This window comes from Poecilia latipinna, unplaced genomic scaffold, assembly GCF_001443285.1.
Source record: "Poecilia latipinna isolate Pla-1442-1.1 unplaced genomic scaffold, P_latipinna-1.0 Scaffold2725, whole genome shotgun sequence".
In the NCBI taxonomy this organism is placed as follows: Eukaryota; Metazoa; Chordata; class Actinopteri; order Cyprinodontiformes; family Poeciliidae; genus Poecilia; species Poecilia latipinna.
Window position 1 is genome coordinate 29788 of NW_015115341.1, and position 20182 is coordinate 49969.

Genomic DNA, 20182 nt, shown 5'->3' on the forward strand with positions numbered 1-20182 from the left:
ATCTACTGATATTTGTTATTGATTTATTGTCCAGCTAAAAACAAATGGGATAAGAGAAAGAAAAAGTCATAAAGAAATAAAAATGAACTATAATGAAAAACCCAAAACCATCATAACCCTGAGTACCACCGTCTCTCCTCTCTTTCCTCCGTCCCATGCTCGCCTGATTTTCCACCCCTCCCCTCTCGCTGTAATTTCACCCCTGCCCTGCTGTCAATCCCACTCCCCTCCCTCCACTCTCTCCTCCTCTCCTTTTTCCGCTGCTCGTGGTGGGAGATTGGTGGATTACGCCGGAGTCGGGGGGGAGCTCGTGGCGCTGATTGTAAAAGAGAGGGACAATAGGTCCTTTAGTCTGATTGGGTCCCCAGGTTGGCAACACCCGAGATGAGAGTGCACAGGAAGCCGCTATAGAGGCAGCATGAGAATATGCACGTTTATTTATATGTAGATGGAGAAGAGGGGAAACTTTACCGAGGCCAACAAGGCAGAGCACCAACTCAAGGTGACTTTTAGAGATTTCATACCTTTAAGAAAAACTTCAGGCAAAGGAAGAGGAAAGAAAAATTAGCAGAGGATAAATCAAAAAAGCGGTAAGGCACTGACTTATTATTTGAGTTTTGTTTTAATTTTTTTATTTTTCACAGATGCTGATGAATTTGCTTTATTTGATAGTAACTATCTGCAGATAAGTAAGAGGTCTGCATGCACTTTGGAAAGTTTGAGGCTTTAATTCTGAACACGTCTGCACTTTTGCGTCTTCAAACAAGCATCGGTATCTGCCTTTTACGGAGCGTTGTTTGGCATTCAGACCTCATTCCTCAGTCTGAGCCAAGGTTCTACTCTCCCAAAATGAGAACTCTCTTTTTTTCCATTTTACTGTCAAACCCATTAAAGTACAGCCTGTCTTGTAAGGAAGAAAATAAGGTACGAGATTGGCATGTGTACCCCGGCTGGAGCGCGGGGACGCTTCTATGATATTATCATATCAGGGGAAGGGGGTGAAGATGGGCTTCGGGTTGAGATATCTTCACTGACATTTGCAGGGTCTGACAAAGAGCTTTAAGAGGACATGAACCTTTTTCTTTCTAAGGAGATCCAACGTAATGCTGTTTAATTAGTGACAGACTGCAAACTTTTCCAGATGACGCTTATGAACGGTGACATCACTTCCATGCACCAGTGGCTGGGATGAATGCCAGTTAGTGTAATTTAATTTATACACAAATGATGACAGTTTGTTATTTCTGAACTACAGTGGCTCTCTAAACTTTGGACACTCCTCTTTTAAAGAGAGTAATGCAGAAAATAAGACTTTGATAAATCATTTCTAAACTTTTTCGGTCTTTAATATGAATATTTCAACTGCTGGAATCTAGAAACTGCAACTACCTGGTTACATAAATGTCTACACAATAAAACAAAGTGTCAATTTACACCAGTTCTGTTCAGTCCAATGAATCCAACTCCAGTCCGTTAGTCTAGAAAGTTTGGATGCACAATCAGACCAAAAGAAACAAACTGGTTCCCCTAAAAAACCTTTGTCTCGATTGAGTTGAAGTGAACTCTGGTACGGTTCGGATCGTCTGGAGACCGCTCCAAAAGCAGGAAGTGGACTACAGCGCAGGGCATCGTGGGTAAACACAACCAAAATAAATGTGCTAGTGCTAACAAGAGGAATAGCTACAACCGCTAAAATATGAATCAACTCAATTTTTATTTACATTTTGTAAAACCATAAGTTGTGCTCAGTCTTCTTCAGCATCGTTTCCTTCAGTGGTTCTTAGTGCAGCGCCCCCACAGGTGAGGAGAGGAACAGGTTTTTGAATTAGTTTGGCTAATTTGGCACAGTGCAGTTTGAAAATGAACCACAGCAGCGGAAAATGTAGCAAATGTAGCAACTTTGGTCCCTAATCAAACCGACTCTACTGGAATATCCGGTAGGAAAACATCATAAGACTTCATCAACTCATATTTTGATTTAATTTTAACTTTGACTTTTCTAGAGGATTTCATCATTTACAGATGTTCTGATTAATGAGAAATTAAGATGATAATGAAGGATTACACTGTACAAAGGTACCAGTCAGGAAAAGAGAAAGAGAGAGAGAAAGAGGTAGAGAGATAACTTGAAATAGAGATAGCTAGCTAGAGAGAACCAAATGAATATATATAGACAGAGAGACGGAGAGAAATAGAAAGGAAGACAGTTTCTTGTGTTCCTTTTTAGGAGGTTAAACCCAACCAAAAGGTTATTCTACCAAGTATTAATTTAAGGTGTGTAGCTTTAAATAACTCACTGAAGTTGAAGGACACTTTCCAGAAACGTTTATCATGGCCTCCCATTTTAGATCTACTGTAAACGTACCCTGAAGAGGAGGGGAAGGAGGAAACAGATGTTTTAAACAGCAACACAGATGTTTAATTGGGCAAAATGTGCATCAGGTTTGCGGTTCAGAAACCCAACTGGTGCACAAATATTAAAAAAAGGGGTAGATGAGAAGAGGAGGGAGGGCCGGGTAATTAAAAACACCTTGCAGTAAACGAACCGCAGGGAGGGGGACGGAGGCTGCGGCGTGCACAGCTGCACGACCCCAAAGCCCCGGGAGCTCCCCACAATTAAGAGAGGCCGGTTCAAAGCCAGCGCCTCGGTCCTGGGGGGGCAAGGATAAGAAGGCCGACACACAGAGCGAGGCACGTTCTGAACTCTGATTCAGACCAACACAAACAGGCGTGTGATGTTGGGAGAGTCTGGTCAGGATGCTCTGTGCCTTTGAAGGCTGCATTCCTGCCCTGAGAGCCAGATAAGAAACTGGGTCCTTCCTCCAAGCGCCGATGGGATGGACCCTTCACTTTAAAAACCACAGAACCTGCACGACTTCACCCAGACCAATCCACAGGCTGTGCTGCTCATTAAAAGCTGGAAAAGCAACTGCACAATCAAACTTTACTTATGTTTCAGTAAGCAAACTGAAACGCTTCTGCATGGAAAAGAAATATGGGACGGAATCACGGAAATGAAAAACCAAAAAGGAATTCACAACAAAATGCAGAATTTCACAAAATTACCTAATATCCACAACGGCGTATTGTGGCCATCTAAGATTTAAGAAATTTATGACTTTGAGAAGTCAAAAATGTTTAACGTTCTCCGCTTTAAACCAGGGATCACCACACTTTTAAGAGCCGCTGCAGGCCAGAAATAAAGAACTGTCAACATTTGTATGTCAGTTTTTTCTAGAAAATGTTTTAGGTCAGCCATAGCAACAAACTCTCTGAAACACCAACAGCTTCGCCAAAAAATTATTAAGTAACTCGAATCTTAGCGCAAATTTCAGTGCCACAAACTTCTATGAAACGGGATAAAACCTTTACATACACTTTATCAGAAAACGGTTGATTAGAGGTGCAAAGAAACGACGGCCCTCAAAAACATAAGGAAACTACCAGCTAGCCGCTAGCTAGCCGCTAGCTAGTTATGTCTGCTAACTCTTGAACATTTAAATAAATCACTAGAAGTGAGAGTTGAAGGAAATTTTTTAGTAAACAATGATCCTGATCATTGTGGAAGTGTGAACAAGCTTTTATTTCCAATAGTTTTCATTTCCTCCATGTGATAATTATTTTGGTGTCGCATTTTTAGAGATTCTTAGTTTGTACAAAATGTTTGAGTTCTTCCAAAACATGAAACACTTTGGCATTTTATAAAGCCATTGTTCTGTTAAATCATAGCAGTTATAACAGGAAACACTGACCTCTAGCTAATTTTCTTTCATCCACACCATAATTACGTTTTATCTGGTTTAATAAAAAGTGTCAAAACAGAAAAAAATGGTTTAAAAAAAGTTACATTTCTGCATTTAATTTCAGATCTATAGCCGTCTCTGTGCTGACCCCCGTGCAAAATCAATTGTGGTTAACAAATTGGCCGTGACGTCTCACCCCTCCATGATGGGCGGGTCCAGTTTTCATGGACCCGCCCAGTTTTTAGGGCGCTGTTCTCCGTCCTGGGAGGCCTCTCTTTAAAAGCCGAGGTTAAGTTAAAGCCGGTGTGAAATCAACAGCAGACTGACCCAAACGGACCCGCCACACACAGAGGCTCCTCTGGATCAGCAGATCAAAGGTTGGAGGCTTCACCAAACCTTAGGAATCAATTATTTCACATTTAAACTGACACACAAAACTAAATGTGGAAACATATTAAACTTCAACGATTTCCCCATTAAAATATCAAAACTTTACCTCATCATTATATATTTTTTAAAAAGATTTTATAACTTATCCTTGCTCTTCTGAGGCTTCACTAGTTTTTTTTGTGTGTGTTTTACATGTTTTAAAGATAAATACAAATAAAACTGAGAAACTGCCAAAGAAACTACCACGTCTTTAACATTAAGGCCTTACTGATTAAAGCAGGCGCCTATATCTTGCCGAAAGGTTATCTGAGTTAATTGTGTCTTATTTTAAGTGTACCAACATACTTCCACTAGAAACTAGACCAAAAATACTTGGTGAGTTTTTGTTTTTGCAGTGCAGCATCTCTACTTCCTTATTTTTATAATTCTGTTGGAAAAACATGAATTATTCAAAACAATCTGAGCTCCTGATCCCTAACCGGTCGTCGTGGCGACCTCTCACGTTGCCGATGTTTGATTTCTGATCAACCCGAGTTTCATGTGTGCAACCGCAGGGATGGCGCCGGTTTCGGCTCATTATTCCCAACAGGTGGAGCGGGTCGCATCCAGCTGAACCGTGCCGCTCGCTCGCCGTTTGTTTTTCTCCCTCAGAAGCAGAGCTCACCTTTCTCCCTGGTGTCGTGGCAGTTTGATGTAGTCTGCTGTTGACAGATCGCAGTTAATGGAGCAGCAGGTGGACTCGGAGTGCGATGATACAACAATATGGCCCGTCATTTTCTCACGCCAGCTGCTCCCCCCCTGACAATCACAGCCTCCTCTGCTGTCACTCAAACTCTTCCTCCGTCTCGATAAACACCTCTGCCTTTCAGGGCTTTCTCATATTTCAAAACAAACACACAACAAATTGGATGGCTCTGCGGCTCCTTTGCCACGGTGGCTTTTCTTGCAGCGTTTTCTAGATAACAACTTGAAATTGGGTTATTTTTTCTTGAGAATGCAGGAGGGGAAAAAACTCCTCTTAGTCGTAAACTTTTTCATACGACCGACTGTCCAGGGATTCCTGCAGATGAAGAGGTTCAAGACTTTTCCAGATTCAACTTCCAGAGTTCCCAGTTCCTCATGTTCACTTTAAAAGGAACAAAGAAAGGAGTTAAGGAAGGAAGGGAGAAGGAGAAATGAAAGGAAGTTTAGAAAAACAGAGGTAGGACACGAGAAGGAAACAAAATTAAGACTACAAAGGAAGGAAGGGAGGAAGGACATGAAAAAAGATGGAAAGACATGAAGGATGGAGGAAAGAAGAAAGGACATAAGGAAGGAAGAATATGCAAAAGGAAGTCATGAGGAAGGAAGTGAGGAATAAGGGAACAAAGGAAGAAAGGAATGAAGATAGGACATAAGGTTGGAAGGGAAGAAGGAAGGAAGGACATAAAAAAGGACGTCATCAGGAAGGAAGTCAGGAAGGAAGGAGGGAGGGAAGAGTGAAAGAAGGAAGAAGAGGATGACATCAGCTAGGAAATCATAAGGAAGGAATTGAGGAATGAAGGAAAGAAACAAGAAAGGAAGGGAGTAAAAAAGGAAGGAAGCAAATAAGGAAGGAAGTAAAGGAGGACATGAAGTAATTCATAAGGAAAGAAATGAGGAAGAAAGAAAGGACTGAAAAGGAAGGGAGATGAGGCATGAGCAAGAAAAAAGGGAGAGGGTGATAAGACAAGAACATGGAAGTCAAGAGGAAGGAAGGAAAGACAATGCAACAATATGCAAATAAAAGAAGCTGGAAACAGAGTTTTCTTTACTCTCCTCCAGATTGATGCTCCTTTAGACATTTCCAGAAGAGCAGCTGCTAAAACAGCAAACACTGTCTGCAGGCATCAACATGTTCTGGTGGAGTCGTTTCCGTATACCTTGCTGAAAAGTTACTTGAAAGCTAGTTTCATCGTACCAAGATATTTGCACTACAAACTGTACCAAAATTACTGGGTAGGATTTTGTGTTTTTGCAGTGCAATAAAGTAGCGTGTTGCGTGTTTTCCTAGCATCATGTGTTATTCGTAGGAACCCTATTTATCCCGTCTGTCATCCGTCAGCGGCTTGTGCAGCAGCTGCTTCCTTAAACAAGCGAGATACCATCACATTACCAGGAGAAAGGACTGTGAAATGTTTTACTTTGCACGTCGCCTCATTAAGCTTAACAAAACGAAGCAAAACGGCCTGGGTGAAGGTCACGACCTTTCACTGGGCGTGGCTCGGAGCGGGGACTTCATAATGGAGACCAGGCGGCATGAATGGGCTGAAAACGAAGGGAGCAGTCGGGTCGAGGGTCAGTCGTCCTGCTAAGCTGAGTTTTCTTCAACAAACACACACCAACGCACACACACTTTGGCCAGCCGCCCGCTCACAATGCAGCCAAGTCTCCCACCATTTGCTGCCTTTTGTGCCTCCACCACAATGATTAACTGGGTTTGGTGATTCAGAGAGTCTACAGAAGCACAATGCTCTCTTTTACAACACATAATGGAGTCGGTCCATGAGTCAAACAGTCTGCTTTTCATTCCTTTCCTTTGGAGGACCAAACTTTCCTTTCTGCCCCCCGCTCGCTGCCTTTTCACGCCCCTTGTTCTGTTTTCTGCCGATAAATTTGTCTATTTTTTCCCTCAAATTCATTAAATCAAGAAGCAGGCTGCCTTTATACATATAAACAAGAAACATATGGAAATGTAGAAAGTCAGGCTCCAATTAACAATCATTTTAGTGTCCGATTAATCGATTATCCAGATGATTAATCAATTGTTCTGAAGTGTGATTGATTAATCACATTTTTTCACTTTTTAAAATGGCATATTGTACAGTTTTTTCATTTCACCACTTAAGTTTTGTATTATTTATACAAAATTAGGAATACGTTAAGAGATGCAAATGAACAGTTGGATTCCTTTTTTAAATGAGAAAACAAACACTTTAATGCCCAAAATGCAACAACATGTTTCCATTAAGAGGATTTATTTTTGAAACATCAAATTGTGCAATTATGTGGTCATTATAACATTGGCGATAATCTCATTTATCAATTAATCGTGATTAATTGTGATTAATCTGATTAATCGTTTCAGTTCTAGTGAGAAAGTCAATCAATAACTTCTCCTGGAAGAAAACCATGGAGCTGACCTCCCTGGTCTTAAGTATCCCTTTGATTTGAGGAGAAACGTGGATGGAGATGGCGTTTAAATCTCAAGCAGAGCCAGAGGAGTTTCTTACAGCTGAGATACGGAGGGAAAAATTGAGAAAAAAAAAGTAGCATTCTTGTAATGAGCAGCGTGCAGCACTGAAGGGAGCTTGTAGAACATGGTGCGAGTGCAGCTGAACAGGAGTGTTGACAGAAACACTGCAATCTCAGAACATCACACCCCGGGCCAATTACACGAGGTGTGAAGGAGCGCACCTCTGCTGATGACAGGAAGGGGAGGAAGGAGGAAAGGAGTGTGGCTCCTTGTGAAGACCGCCTGTCCAGAGCTGGAGGAAAGCAGCAGCAGCAGCAGTTTGGCAGGTTTTCTCCGGCTGTTAATGTATGCGTCATTAAGAATTTGGGCAAACTGTTTGAAATTTTGAACAGGAACACTGGGAGGGTTTAAAAATTAAGTAAGCAGCCATGATTGAGTCAGAGGTTTGGTGAAACCAGCCCTGAAGGCCGATTGGAGCCCGTCCCCCCCCTGCCATCCGAGCAAACGCTGCCACTCCTGTTGATCAACTCAGATAAGATAAAACCTCCTGGTCACAGAGTGGACGAAATCTGGTGGCGGTTTTTCTAACGTCAGTTTGTTTCACGTTGCCTGGAAAGGTTACAGAGTTCCTAGAAAAATGTTTTAATGATTAAATTCCCAACTGACTGGACGGATGGATGAATGGCTGGCTGATCGATCGATAGGTGAATGTACGTCCTGATATAAACTTGTATTTTTGAAGTTTTTCCTTCTCGTGCCTGAAGCAGGACTTTGCGAACACCAATCAGCCGCTCCTTTCTCAGCAGCAGGTGAACGCTCTGCTCTCTTTGTGTTCTCTCCTCCATTCTGTGTGACTTTACTGGGCACAACAGGATCCCTTCCTATTCAAACACACACAGGCAACCCAACAAAACCTCAGCAGTGGAGAAGTAATCTTGATGTTGAGTAAAAGGACGGCTGCTTTATCCACAGGCTTCCAAAAATAAAAATGATGCACACTCATCTGTCCTCTCCTTTTCTTTTCTTTCCTCAGAAAGTCTGCTGCAGGAATCAGAAAATAAGAGGAAATAACACGTGAACAGCACAAGTCTGTTCAGCATCGCTGCGTTTCACAATGGGGGTCCAAGTGCATCTTCCAGCCACTGCGGGCAGCTTTTTGCTCCCCGTGACCCTTTGCATTTTGACCCTTCTGCCTCAAGGCCTCCTGGGTAAATCAGGAGACGAGGAAAATACCAGAAGCTCTGCGCTGCTGCAGAGGGTGAAAAGAGGATGGGTGTGGAATCAATTTTTCGTCTTGGAGGAGTACACCGGACTGGAGCCGCTTTACATTGGAAAGGTCGGTGCTGACTGAAAGCATGGCTACACACACACTCACACACAGTATATATATATTTATATACATATATGACAACATGAAGGTACAACCTGAGGAAATGCGAGGTGAACAACTTTTCAGCGTGACCTTTTCAGTCAGTGTTGCTGGTGTGAAGAGAAGCTCAGTGTAGGAGTTGCTAAGTTTCCAAACTTTCAACCAGAGCAGAGCAACAGATCTTCCAGAGAGCTCAGCAGCCTGCAGGAGGAGGGATGATCAGACGAGAGGCAAAGGGCGGCTTCAAAGGTATAAAAAAAAATCCAGATTTAATCCTGAGGTCTTCAGGCCCTCAGCAGTGCTGTCGTTGGAGCTTTGACATACCCCCGACCAAAGAAACAGGCAAATAACACGCTCAAAATAGAAACGGTGAGAGGATTATTGTCTGATCTGGTTTCATTTGACCTGAGATGGGATAAATAGGTAAAACGGGAAGTTTTAGCAGACTGAGTGAAACTTTGGGAAAGACTTACTGGCTGCAATGTAGAGGCTTTCATTGTTCATCCCACTTGGAACTACAAGGCTAAGTTCTAACCAGATAATGCTCTTACAATCGCACAATGCTTCGTCATAATCGTACAATGCTTCGTCATAATCATACAACGCTTCGTCATAATCGTACAACGCTTCGTCATAATCGTACAACGCTTCGTCATAATCACGCAATGATTCGTCATAATCGTACAATGCTTCGTCATAATCGTACAATGCTTGGTCATAATCACGCAATGATTCGTCATAATCACGCAATGATTCGTCATAATCGTACAACGCTTCGTCATAATCGTACAACGCTTCGTCATAATCGTACAATGCTTGGTCATAATCACGCAATGATTCGTCATAATCACGCAATGATTCGTTAAAATCATGCACCGCTGCTTTCTAACTATTTAGACTATTTCATTATCATGTAACACTTCGTTCTAACCGCGTAACGCTCCTCTCTAACCACACAACATTTTGTCATCACATAATGCTCCGTTTCAATCAGGCAACATTTTGTTATCTCGTAACTCTCTGTTCCAACCACACAATAGTTTTTTCTAACCATGTACCATTTCGTTATCACACAAGATAAACTGACCTAAACAAATTCAGCAATCCGTGTGTTTTTCTCCTACATAATACTTTCTATACTCACTTCTACTGTTTTTACATTGAATTACTTAACATTTTTAATAATGTTCTAAGATAAATACATTCTTAAAATAATCTTTGTATTTTAAACTGCACAGCCTAAATTTCTTTCGCTTTGAAAAAACTTCAACGCTGACACGGCTTTTATATGGGAATGAAAGAAACCTGCCAAATTTCTATTCTTGTTGAATTTCATTTGAAAATATTTTAGAAAATTATACATTTTTAAAGTCAATGGACAGAAACTCCAATGGTGTTTTACATTGATTGATTTACGTGCTAAACGCTTTTTAATTTACTTAGTCACTTTAACATTTTGTTGTTTAATTTGCTATACTGGTAAATTTTTTTATCTTGATCTGAGCTTTTTAATTTCGCTTACAGTGGTTTACCGAGTAACATTTCATGGATGATTACAGTGGTTCAAACAGGTCAGTCACCAACGGAGAGAATAGAAAACATGAAAAATATAAGGTATAGCCTCATCTTTTAACATATTTCACCTCGATTCAAAGCCCCTCTGAGCTGTTGTTCAAAGCCTTTAGGTTGGGAGATGAAGCAGGTAACTAATACCCTAAGTTTTCAAAGCCCTTGGAGGTATGAAGGGATTAGTGCAGGAGGTGAAGGAAAAGTTTCGGCCTAAGATGCATCAACATAAAGAAGTCTAAAAGCAACAACACAGTTTTGATTAAAAACTTCTGCCCGAGCCTGATGGGTTTGCAGGTGGAGTGCAGGTGAGCATGAGGTCCAGAAGCAGAAAGGGACGCTCCATTGTCTGCTGCACAGGAATGATAGGTGTTGCAAAGAGAGCTGGTGAAGCATCAGCGGCCTGACAACAAGGAGCTGTTTTACAACCCTGTCTGGGTCTCTTCTTTCAGAGGCCACAGATGATGAAAGGCCAGAGCCAGCGTCTTGAAAGCAGTGTGTTTTCAGATAGAGTGCTGAGCCTGTGTGCTCGCCTGTTGATTATATACAGCGCAGATACCAATGGAGGCATTGAATTTCACTCTGCCAACGTGATGGCAGTAAGTACTCGTCGTCATACAGAGAGGCCCTCTTAGTACAAAGTAAAGGCTGATTGCACATCAACAGGCTGGCATTTGCACTTAGAGGCCACAAAAGGCTGCTGATTGCACTGCTGGGTCCATAGCAACAAACAGGGAGCGAGCTGTGATTACAGGTCTGCTGCCTGTTAACAGATTAAAGTTATGCATGTGACCACACACCACCTCTCTGGTCTACAGTTAACTCATCTTCACATCCAAACTGGGCATGTACAGGACCTGTCAGTGTTGTCAACATAACGCCAAATCTTAAATGTACGCGTGATAATACAAAAGGAAAAGGGATGCAGTGAGTCGATACGATTTCTCAAAACTACGACAACTAGATAACAAGGTCGGGAAAAGGTTTTAATCAAAAAACTGAGGGATATGGAAGTAGGCCAGTTATGCTAGCTTGACTTTGGCAACCTTACCATGTAGATGTGCGGTGCAGTTCAGTTCGACCCACACTGCAACTCCAACAGCTCATCAGTAGAGCAGGTGTTTACATTTCTAACCTGCTAATGTGCTACCACATTGCTAATGTGCTGCTAATTAGCTACCACAGGCATAGCTAATCTAACACAGCAATTAATAATCGCAAAACAAACACCAAGCCTGAAAACATAAAACTATAACGGAGTGAATGTTCTGTTTTGTGTGTTTGTTTTTTGGTGTTGCATCCTGATACATTAGTGGCGTTGTAGTCAGTCAGTTGCTATGGCAACAAGCGTGAGTATAGCATAACTGACACAGAGAGCAAGAACAAATTAGAATACATATGGTTTGGAGTTGTTCAACGGTTTTTCTGCGTTATTTCCCCTTTGCTGTGGCAAACTGCACTAAATAATACGTACATCTCTGGGTTTCATTTTCATAAAGGAGTTCATGGAACACTTTACAGAAAAATATATTGGAGATACTTCAGAAGAATGAATTTCAAATAGCTTTAAGAATGTATTTGCAACAAAAACGATTATACCAAATGATTCTTCTTAATCCTATATGGCATGCTAAATGCCTAAAGCATGACATTATATCACCACCAGCCTAAACCAACGATACCAGGATGGATCAATGTTTTCCTGTTGTTTACACCCAGTTCTGACTCAGCCGCTGAACTGGTGAAGCTAAAATTGAGTCTTATTAGACCAGGCATCAATTGTTCTCCAATGTTGGGGAGGCTGTGTGAATTGTAGCCTCAGATTCCTGTTATTGGCTGACAGGTGTGATACCCAGTTTGGTTTTCTGCTCCGAGGCTCAGCCTGTTGTGTGTCCAGATTTGTTACTCAGCGCACCTTTCTAGTAAACAAGTGGATGTTTGAGCTCCTTTTTCTACTTTGTCATCTTGCACCAGTCTGCTCATTTTTCCTCTAACATCAACAAGACCTTTTCAACCACATAACTGAAGCCCACTGATTACTTTCTCTTTCTAGGACTACTTTTTGTAAAACAGAGATTTTTTTTTGTGCTAGAAAATATCAGTGGAGCAGCAGTTTCTGAAAGACCAGCATGTCAAAGTCACTGAAATCCAAGTTCTTCCCTGCTCTGATGCTCACTTTGAACTTCACTAAGTTATCGTCACCACAGCTAGAATCATGAATAAGTCTACCATCATGTGATTAGAAATTTCAATACTTTTGTTAACCAGCAGTGTTCACTGCTGGTAGGTGTAGCTTGTGTGAGGTATTGGGGTTAGGGTACAGAGTCAGGGTAGGGTTAGGTGTATGTGTCAAAGAATGAGAGCTAATCATTTTCTGAATGCATGAAAGTGAAAATGGCTGACAGTGGTGCCGGCTTCCTATCTCCTAAAACTGTTAATGAAGTGTCAGTTCTGGTATCAGATGAGTAACTAATTAAATTATACAACTAGAACTCCAGAAGGAAGCAGTTAAATGTCTTCAGTCTGTATTTTTATGTATTTTTATCCCTTAAAAGGACAGTTGAAGGTCATCTACATATGTTGTAAACTTTAAATTCAGTCATAAGCAGATGAAATTTAGGAACATACTGTAAGTGTTGATGCATAAATTAGCATAATCAACCAACTTCTTGATTTCTGTTCACACCTGTCATTAATCTGAGTTTATGCCACCTACTGGTTATTTATAGTTTCTGCTGTCTTGCCTGATGAGAGACCTTTATTAAACATGAAAACCTTCTATAACATTGTGGTATTTTTACAAGCGTTCTTTCTAAGTCAGCGTTTCTTTACTTGGATATTAGATTTCATACAACTTTCCCAGAAACTAACTTCATGTAGTTTGAATCTGAATTTATCTTCATGCAATCATCCAATCTGGTCCAGCACCAGCTTTAATTTGAAAGCTTTTATCAGCCAATACTGATAATGTGCTGATAATATTGTTAAGCCCACATTTCCACAAATAACTGCTGATTATTTTCTGTTTAAATCAGCTCATGTTTATCTCTGCAGGCATTTTCTTTCCTCCAATCGGTCTGCTCTTCAGGGATTGAGGCACATGTTAACTTGGACAGAGATCATAAGGCTGATTTGGCCTGGAAAGTTATTTGCTTGTCTTATCTTCATGTTTAGCAGAGCAAGGCAGCTTTATTGTTGTAAAACTGGGAGATGTGACCCATTTGAATGCCCTCAAAAAACACATCACCACCCAAAACACTGAGCTTGTGGCTGAATTTAGAAGCATTCACTGTTGGGATCAGATTGGTCATAAGAAGAGTTTCATTGTCTGAAAGTGTTGTTTTCCTGCAGCTCCACTCGGACATGGACAAAGGTGACGGCTCCATCAAGTACATCCTGACGGGCGAGGGGGCGGGAACCACCTTCACCATCGACGACAGCACCGGGGACATCCACGCCATCCAGAGGCTGGACAGGGAAGTGAAGTCGCAGTACGTTCTCCGGGCCCAGGCCCGAAACCGCCTCACTGACCGACCTCTGGAGCCTGAATCCGAGTTCATCGTCAAGATCCAGGACATCAACGACAACGAGCCGAAGTTCCTGGATGGTCCCTACCAGGCCACCGTTCCAGAAATGTCCAGAATAGGTCAGCAGAAGGGAACAATCAGGGCAGCTTGAGTTTTATCACCAACAAATATCCTCATCAAACTGTCTCTTCTTCCAATTTGCTCAGGAACGTCTGTGATCCAGCTCACTGCCACAGACGCCGACGACCCCACGTATGGAAACAGCGCTCGTGTCGTCTACAGTATCCTGGAGGGGCAGCCATACTTCTCTGTGGACGCAAAAACCGGTATGACCGCAGACATGCTGCAAACCTTCCTGACTGACTTTCAGCATCACGGAAGTTGTTTTTGGGAAGAGTTGTTTTTGCAGATGCTGGTTTACATACGTTACAAAGTTAGGAAAGTAGCTGTTCTACAAAGAAAAATAATTTCTCAATTTAAAACTTGAAATAATGGAAGAAATGTTTAGGATACACAATTTTATCTTAGGTATCTATTTAAAAAGCCAAACAGAAAACTTTTTGAACAACCCTGCCCAGACATGTTCCACCTACCAGATTAAAATTAGACATTCAATCTGTATCTCTACTCCTTGAAATGATTTGACAGTGATGATTTAAATCAAACTGTCCAATCAGACGGCAGATAATCAAGTAATTTCCTGCTCAACAGGTGCTTCATTTAAACAAACCTTACTTATTTCACCTCAACCTTCAATCCAAATTCAATTTAAACCAAGAAGTGAGCAATTATTCAGCCTGCCTCATTTTTATCTACACCACTGAGGAGAAGCTTAACTACTGATGCATATAAAACTACCTTCACACAGCATCCTTTGCTGAAACCAGATTTCTTTTTTTTTGCATGGTCGTTCATACTACTAATTAAATGTGGCCGCGGTCTATGACTCCAGACTGACTAGCAGAAGAATAGCGTATTTTTTCCAGGACTGCATGTGTCCTTTCTGTCTTGTAACCCAAAGCTGAGCTACATGGAGAACAAAGAAGACTGTTGTCACTTTGGAAATTCCTGCAGGTCATTCAGTGTCTGTTTGCCTCTTGGTGGAACAGTTTCCATCTCATCTTTTCATCCGTTTTGCAGAACTTTACAGTTTTTGTGATGTCCTTCTCGCCTCAAGTTTCCTTTTATTGGTGACCGTTTAAACTTTGTACATTTACAGTAAGGAGGAAATGTTTTGTACCCTTCTCCTGACTGATACTCCTGAATCAGTTTTTAGGGGGATTTAACAAAACGTGTGTCACCCTACAGGGAAAATCATATAACAATAACTTTTGCATTTAAATTTTTACAGATGTGTCAAATTTTTGGAGCCAGTGGTAAAGTAAAAACCTTCCTGTGGCTGCTGTTTTTTCCTCCTCTCTGTCACGTTCTGAGATGTGGCTGCAGTGATTTCACTGCTCGCTTTGTGCCCCCTGTGTAAACCAACCAGCTCAAAATGTGGGGAGCTCAGCATGGTTCCTGTTGTTGCTACGAAACTACCCAACGTGTTTCTTTTGTTGCTACATCTAAAAACTCACTCATGGCAGCTGACAAAGAAGACGTGTTAAGCTTAAAAGTGTGACTTTCCTGTTGATAATGAGGACAGAAGGCAGGCTGTAGTGTGGAAAGAGGCTTCCTGGAAAAAAAAAAACGCAGCTTATAATTGAAATCTAGTCTTTTAGACTTGTTTTTTTTTAACCAAGCTGTGTTGGTTTGATTTCAGTTATTTGGCTATTACTTTGTAGTCTTAGTTACTGCAGGATCAATCCTTCAGCCTCTGATCATTTTTATAAAACTATAGTTTTATCTGGAGTGAATCTTTCCAAATATAACACAGATTATAGTTTACAGAAAAATGCGGGTTTTATTTTCAGGTATCCACAGGTAGATCGCTTCAGAAGAAAACAAAAACAACATCTCTGTTTTTCAGTGACTCACCAAAAACTCTCAAAGGCTGGAAAAATAACTAGAAAACAGGAGGAAATTATATTAAGTTTAAGAATCAAACTCTAGACCCGCATTATACCTGCAGAGGAGATGATTGGAGGAAATCTGACCAAAACAAACAAGCGGTTGGAAAAATATCACAAAAGAAAAATAATAATAAAGTCTTTGGGCAGCAGCCTTGGATTGGTTATTAAAAACCCTTTAGAGAGGAATGCTTAGAGAAGCCGAAGCATCTCGAGTGGAAATAACAATTAACAGTGAGCTCAAGGCTGTACTGGTTTGCTGTGGTGACCAGTTTACCACCTTGGTGATACTGGTTGGATCCGCTTTTCCCAACAGACCTGCCTTGCTCTCAGGAACAGACAAGGTTCCTGCCTTTAACCGAGGCTCAGCTTATCATAAGAAAAAGTCTGCAAAATGAAGGCTGCAGCTGGAATCACGGCAAATCAAACAAGGAATGTTTTTGTCATGATTTATGAGCAAGTTTTCAAAATGTTGCCAAAAAGAGAAAAAAAAAAGTGAGTTTCTATTTACTGGTTTGGAGCGAATCAACCAGGAGATGCAGAGCGTAATTTCATAAAATATTGACACGATATTTTATGAAATTAAAAATATCGTTTAATTTCATATTTTATTAAATTAAACGATATTTTAATTTCATATTAAAATATCGTTGGCTGCAATAAGTAGAATGAAAAGTTTGCAAACAGGAAAACTGGCTCAGGAAAATGTAGAGTCCTCCCCTCCAGGCTGGAGCTTTGTTCTTTGAAATGATCCGAGTTTCACACTCTGGTGAGGGAAAGTTATCCGTTTTAGAACATATTCAGTAAATGTGTTTCCATCTCCCTTTTAGCACATTACTCCAGAAAAGCCAAAAACTACCTCCAGCTAGACTAAAAACATTTTCTGCTAAATTAAAGCTACAGTACGTAACTTTCATAAAAATATATCCTTTTTACAAATTAGCTAAAACCCTCACTTTGTTTTGACAGCAGAGTATAAGACCAATAATCTATATAGAAAAACTCCTCTGTCTTCTTCCAGTGCTCCCAGTATTAACTACAAACCTGCACAACTTGGTCAGAAATAACCAATCAAAGCTGGGAGGAGGGTTTTAGCACTGTCAATCACCACTGTGTATGTGCTACTCACCTCCTCCCCCTTTCTCTCAGCTTCTCCTGACTGTTATTAAACCTCAGGCTAATGAGCTAGTTAGTGTTGTGTGTGCAGAGAAGCTTTTTAGCACACCTTGCTTGTAAACGAGTAGATATTTCAGCTCTTTTGCACTACTTTCTGTCTACTTTCTGTTCTCCTCTGACATCAACACGGCACTTTTCATCCACACACTGGATATTTTCTCTCTTTAGGAGCACCAGTCCGTCTGGCTGCAACAACCATGCCAAGTTCAAAGTCTCTTAAATCCCTTTTCTTCTCCATTCTGATGCTCGCTTTGAACTTCAGCAGCTCTTCAACACTTCTAGATGCAAAAAGGCGTCGAGTTGCAGCCATTTCATTGGTAGAATTGCTCATGTATTTGACAATTATGTGATTGGATAAAGAAACTAAATGAATGCATACTGTTAAAATTAGGATATTTCTTTCTTTTGATTGTGACTCTCATAAAATCGATTAATCAAAGAGTGCAAAATTTATTTTAATCCCTGACAAAAATGAGTTTGAATTGATTAAATGTCAGAACCATCGAGCAAAGGAAACTAAAGCTCATGGGCTTTTATTGTAACCTTTATCGTGATAAACATCTAAAAAATTTTATTCAACATTGCCATGATAAATTCCTAATGATGTTTTTTTTTAAAAAAAAAAAAAAAAAACCATCTGGGTTGTCAGGATTGTTATTTTTACTATTTTCTCCACTATTTATGCAATGTGCATCAATAAATACCAATAAATTTGAAATTATGATTAAATGCAGTTCCTGTGTGCAGCTTAGTGATACAAATTGCACTTCTTTAAGTGACTGGTGTCCCGATGGTCCCAAAAGTACCACAAAATGTTGTGATAGAACCTAAAGTCCTTATCGCCCACCCATACTCCGGGATATAATGAACGTCCTCCTTTTTGACCCATCTGCCATTTGGGGTCAAAGTTCAGGTGTTATTTCAGCTTTTGACTTTGTTGGCATGGTTACGTAGCACAACAACTGTTCTAAATTAAAAACAAGTAAGAGCAAACATCCTTCCAGCTGCACAGCATCCAGAACCAGAGGGAACAATTATCCAAACATGCAATTCATGTTGTTGCCAAATTGAAAACAGTCGTGAATTTGGCAAACAAAGCTAATTCCTAAAATTGCGCAACTTCAGGAAACCCTCACACTGAGACATCTTGTTGAAAAACTAACTCTTCTTTTAACGACCTTCATGATTTAATGCTGGCATACAAGAACCTTTTAGTTTTCCTGTTTTATTTCATCCGACGGCTCCCCTGTCAATAAAACCTCAGCATGGCTCTTGAGCAATGAATCAGCTTCCTGGGTTCCACTGTAAGTGCTGCCTGTAAGGCTTTTACTGATGTCAACACAATATAAAACTCAAAACTGGACCAGAAAACATCATCAGCTGACCCAGACTTCTTGTTTTCTGCGTAGCTGTTGGTTTTTATGAAGACTACACTCTGGTGAAATAAGTGTGTCGAGTTGCAGGGTGAAGGCCAGCTACATGCACTGAACTGTTTCTACTGTAGAAGCTGAGAGACTTCACAAATACATCCCACACAGACAGCACAGATCCAAAGCATCCACAGCTATTTCAAGGTTACAACCATCAACTTTTTTATTATGGGTATAATCTCAGTTGCTCTGTGAAGACCTCAGGGGTTTTTTAAAGAACATTACAGAACAATTAGGAAACCACAGCACTGCAAAAAACTATGTTTTACCAAGTATTTTTGTCTAGTCTCTTGTGCAAATTTCTTAGTACACTTGAAATAAAACTAAATCAGCTTACAAGTAACTTTTCAGCAAACAATAGAAGCTTGTTTTAAATCAGTAATTTCTTAATATTGGTCAATAATTTGATCCACTGGCAGATAAATTCACTTTAACAAGAAATTGTTCACGTTATACACAAAATATTCTGCCAATGGACATAGTTCTTTTTCATCAGTTTTAAGGACTTACTGGCTGAAAACAAGCTCCTATTTCTTAATGACATGTTATCTATAAGTTAGTTGTTTTATTTAAAGTGTACCAAGATATTTGCACTAGAAACTTGGTTAGATTTTGTGTTTTTGCAGTGAAAGGAAAGGTTGGGGAGGAAATAACGGATTAATCAGAGTTAAGCAGAGAACCACAGTAACTCTGGCGTTAAACATGCAATAATCTGCTTTTAGAGGGAATCTAACACTGAAAACACCGTCCTCATGCTGAAACACAGTGGTGACAGAATCATGCTGTGGGAATGCGATTCTTCCCATAGGTCAGGGATGCTGGTCAGCTGATGGCGCTAAACTGTCAACCAGAGCTACAAAGTAGCATAGATCAAATGATATCAATGTTTCAGAATGGCCTAGTCAAAGATCAGAAAATAATTACACACTCTGGAGCAGCTCTCCTTCTCTGAGCTTTAATTGACCCCGTGACCTTTGGCTTCTGCTCCCAGGTGTGGTCCGGGTGTCCTTAACAGACATGGACCGAGAGACCAGGGAGAACTACACCATCCTGATCCAGGCTAAAGACATGGGCGGACAGCTGGGGGGGCTGGCGGGGACCACCACCGTCAACATCACGCTGAGCGACGTCAACGACAACCCGCCCGTGTTTGACCAGCGTAAGCAAAACACCGAGTGTGTTTACGATGCATCTTCACCACCATGACGCACACTTTATTATCTCCTCGAGTTTTTAACAGCTCATTTACTGTAAACAAATGGCTGCTGGCTGCTGCATGCACAGCCTGCAGCTTTGAATATCTGATGCTGCTGCAACAAACCTTTGTTTTTACAGAGAGATATGCTTCAATTGTCTTACAAAGTACAAAACAAAGCTCATTTTTGAATAATTTTATTTTACAGATATCGTGTTTAAAGGGGCAGTATTTAGTAAAATGTTATTTTTCCAGCTTTCCATCATGTTATAATGTTATCCCCTCATCAAAAACATTCCTGGAGTGTTTCTTTGATTCTTTCATTCATGTTTAAGAAATCCTATAATCTCCATGGCAACCATTCAGCTGTGCAAAACGCCTGGCTGGACCTAACTCCACCTTCGAGTCGCAGCTCCTCCCCCACTCAGCTCCTTCAGACTAGCCAGCAGCAATTAGCAAACACCTGGTGGAACTGCACATCTGCTGAGCTCATTATAGGAGTTACTTCTCAGTGAAACGCTGGTAAAAATGTGGTGAAAGGGTCAATAGAGGAGCCATGTTTG

The 20182-nt window shown here is 40.8% G+C and overlaps 1 protein-coding gene across 2 annotated transcripts in view; it reads left to right on the forward strand.

Moving 5' to 3' along the window:
- Positions 1-304: 304 nt before the first annotated feature.
- The window catches only part of LOC106938914 (cadherin-20), a 33945-nt gene continuing 14067 nt past the window's right edge, over positions 305-20182 (forward strand). The window contains exons 1-5 of one of the 2 annotated variants that reach the window (XM_015021120.1): positions 305-590; positions 8381-8683; positions 13634-13928; positions 14016-14135; positions 19416-19583. In XM_015021120.1, the coding sequence (XP_014876606.1) occupies positions 8462-8683; positions 13634-13928; positions 14016-14135; positions 19416-19583 (805 nt within the window). In that variant the 5' untranslated portion in view covers positions 305-590; positions 8381-8461. Of the gene's footprint in view, positions 591-8370; positions 8684-13633; positions 13929-14015; positions 14136-19415; positions 19584-20182 lie in introns of those variants that run through there. The other variant, XM_015021118.1, reaches the window with a different exon arrangement.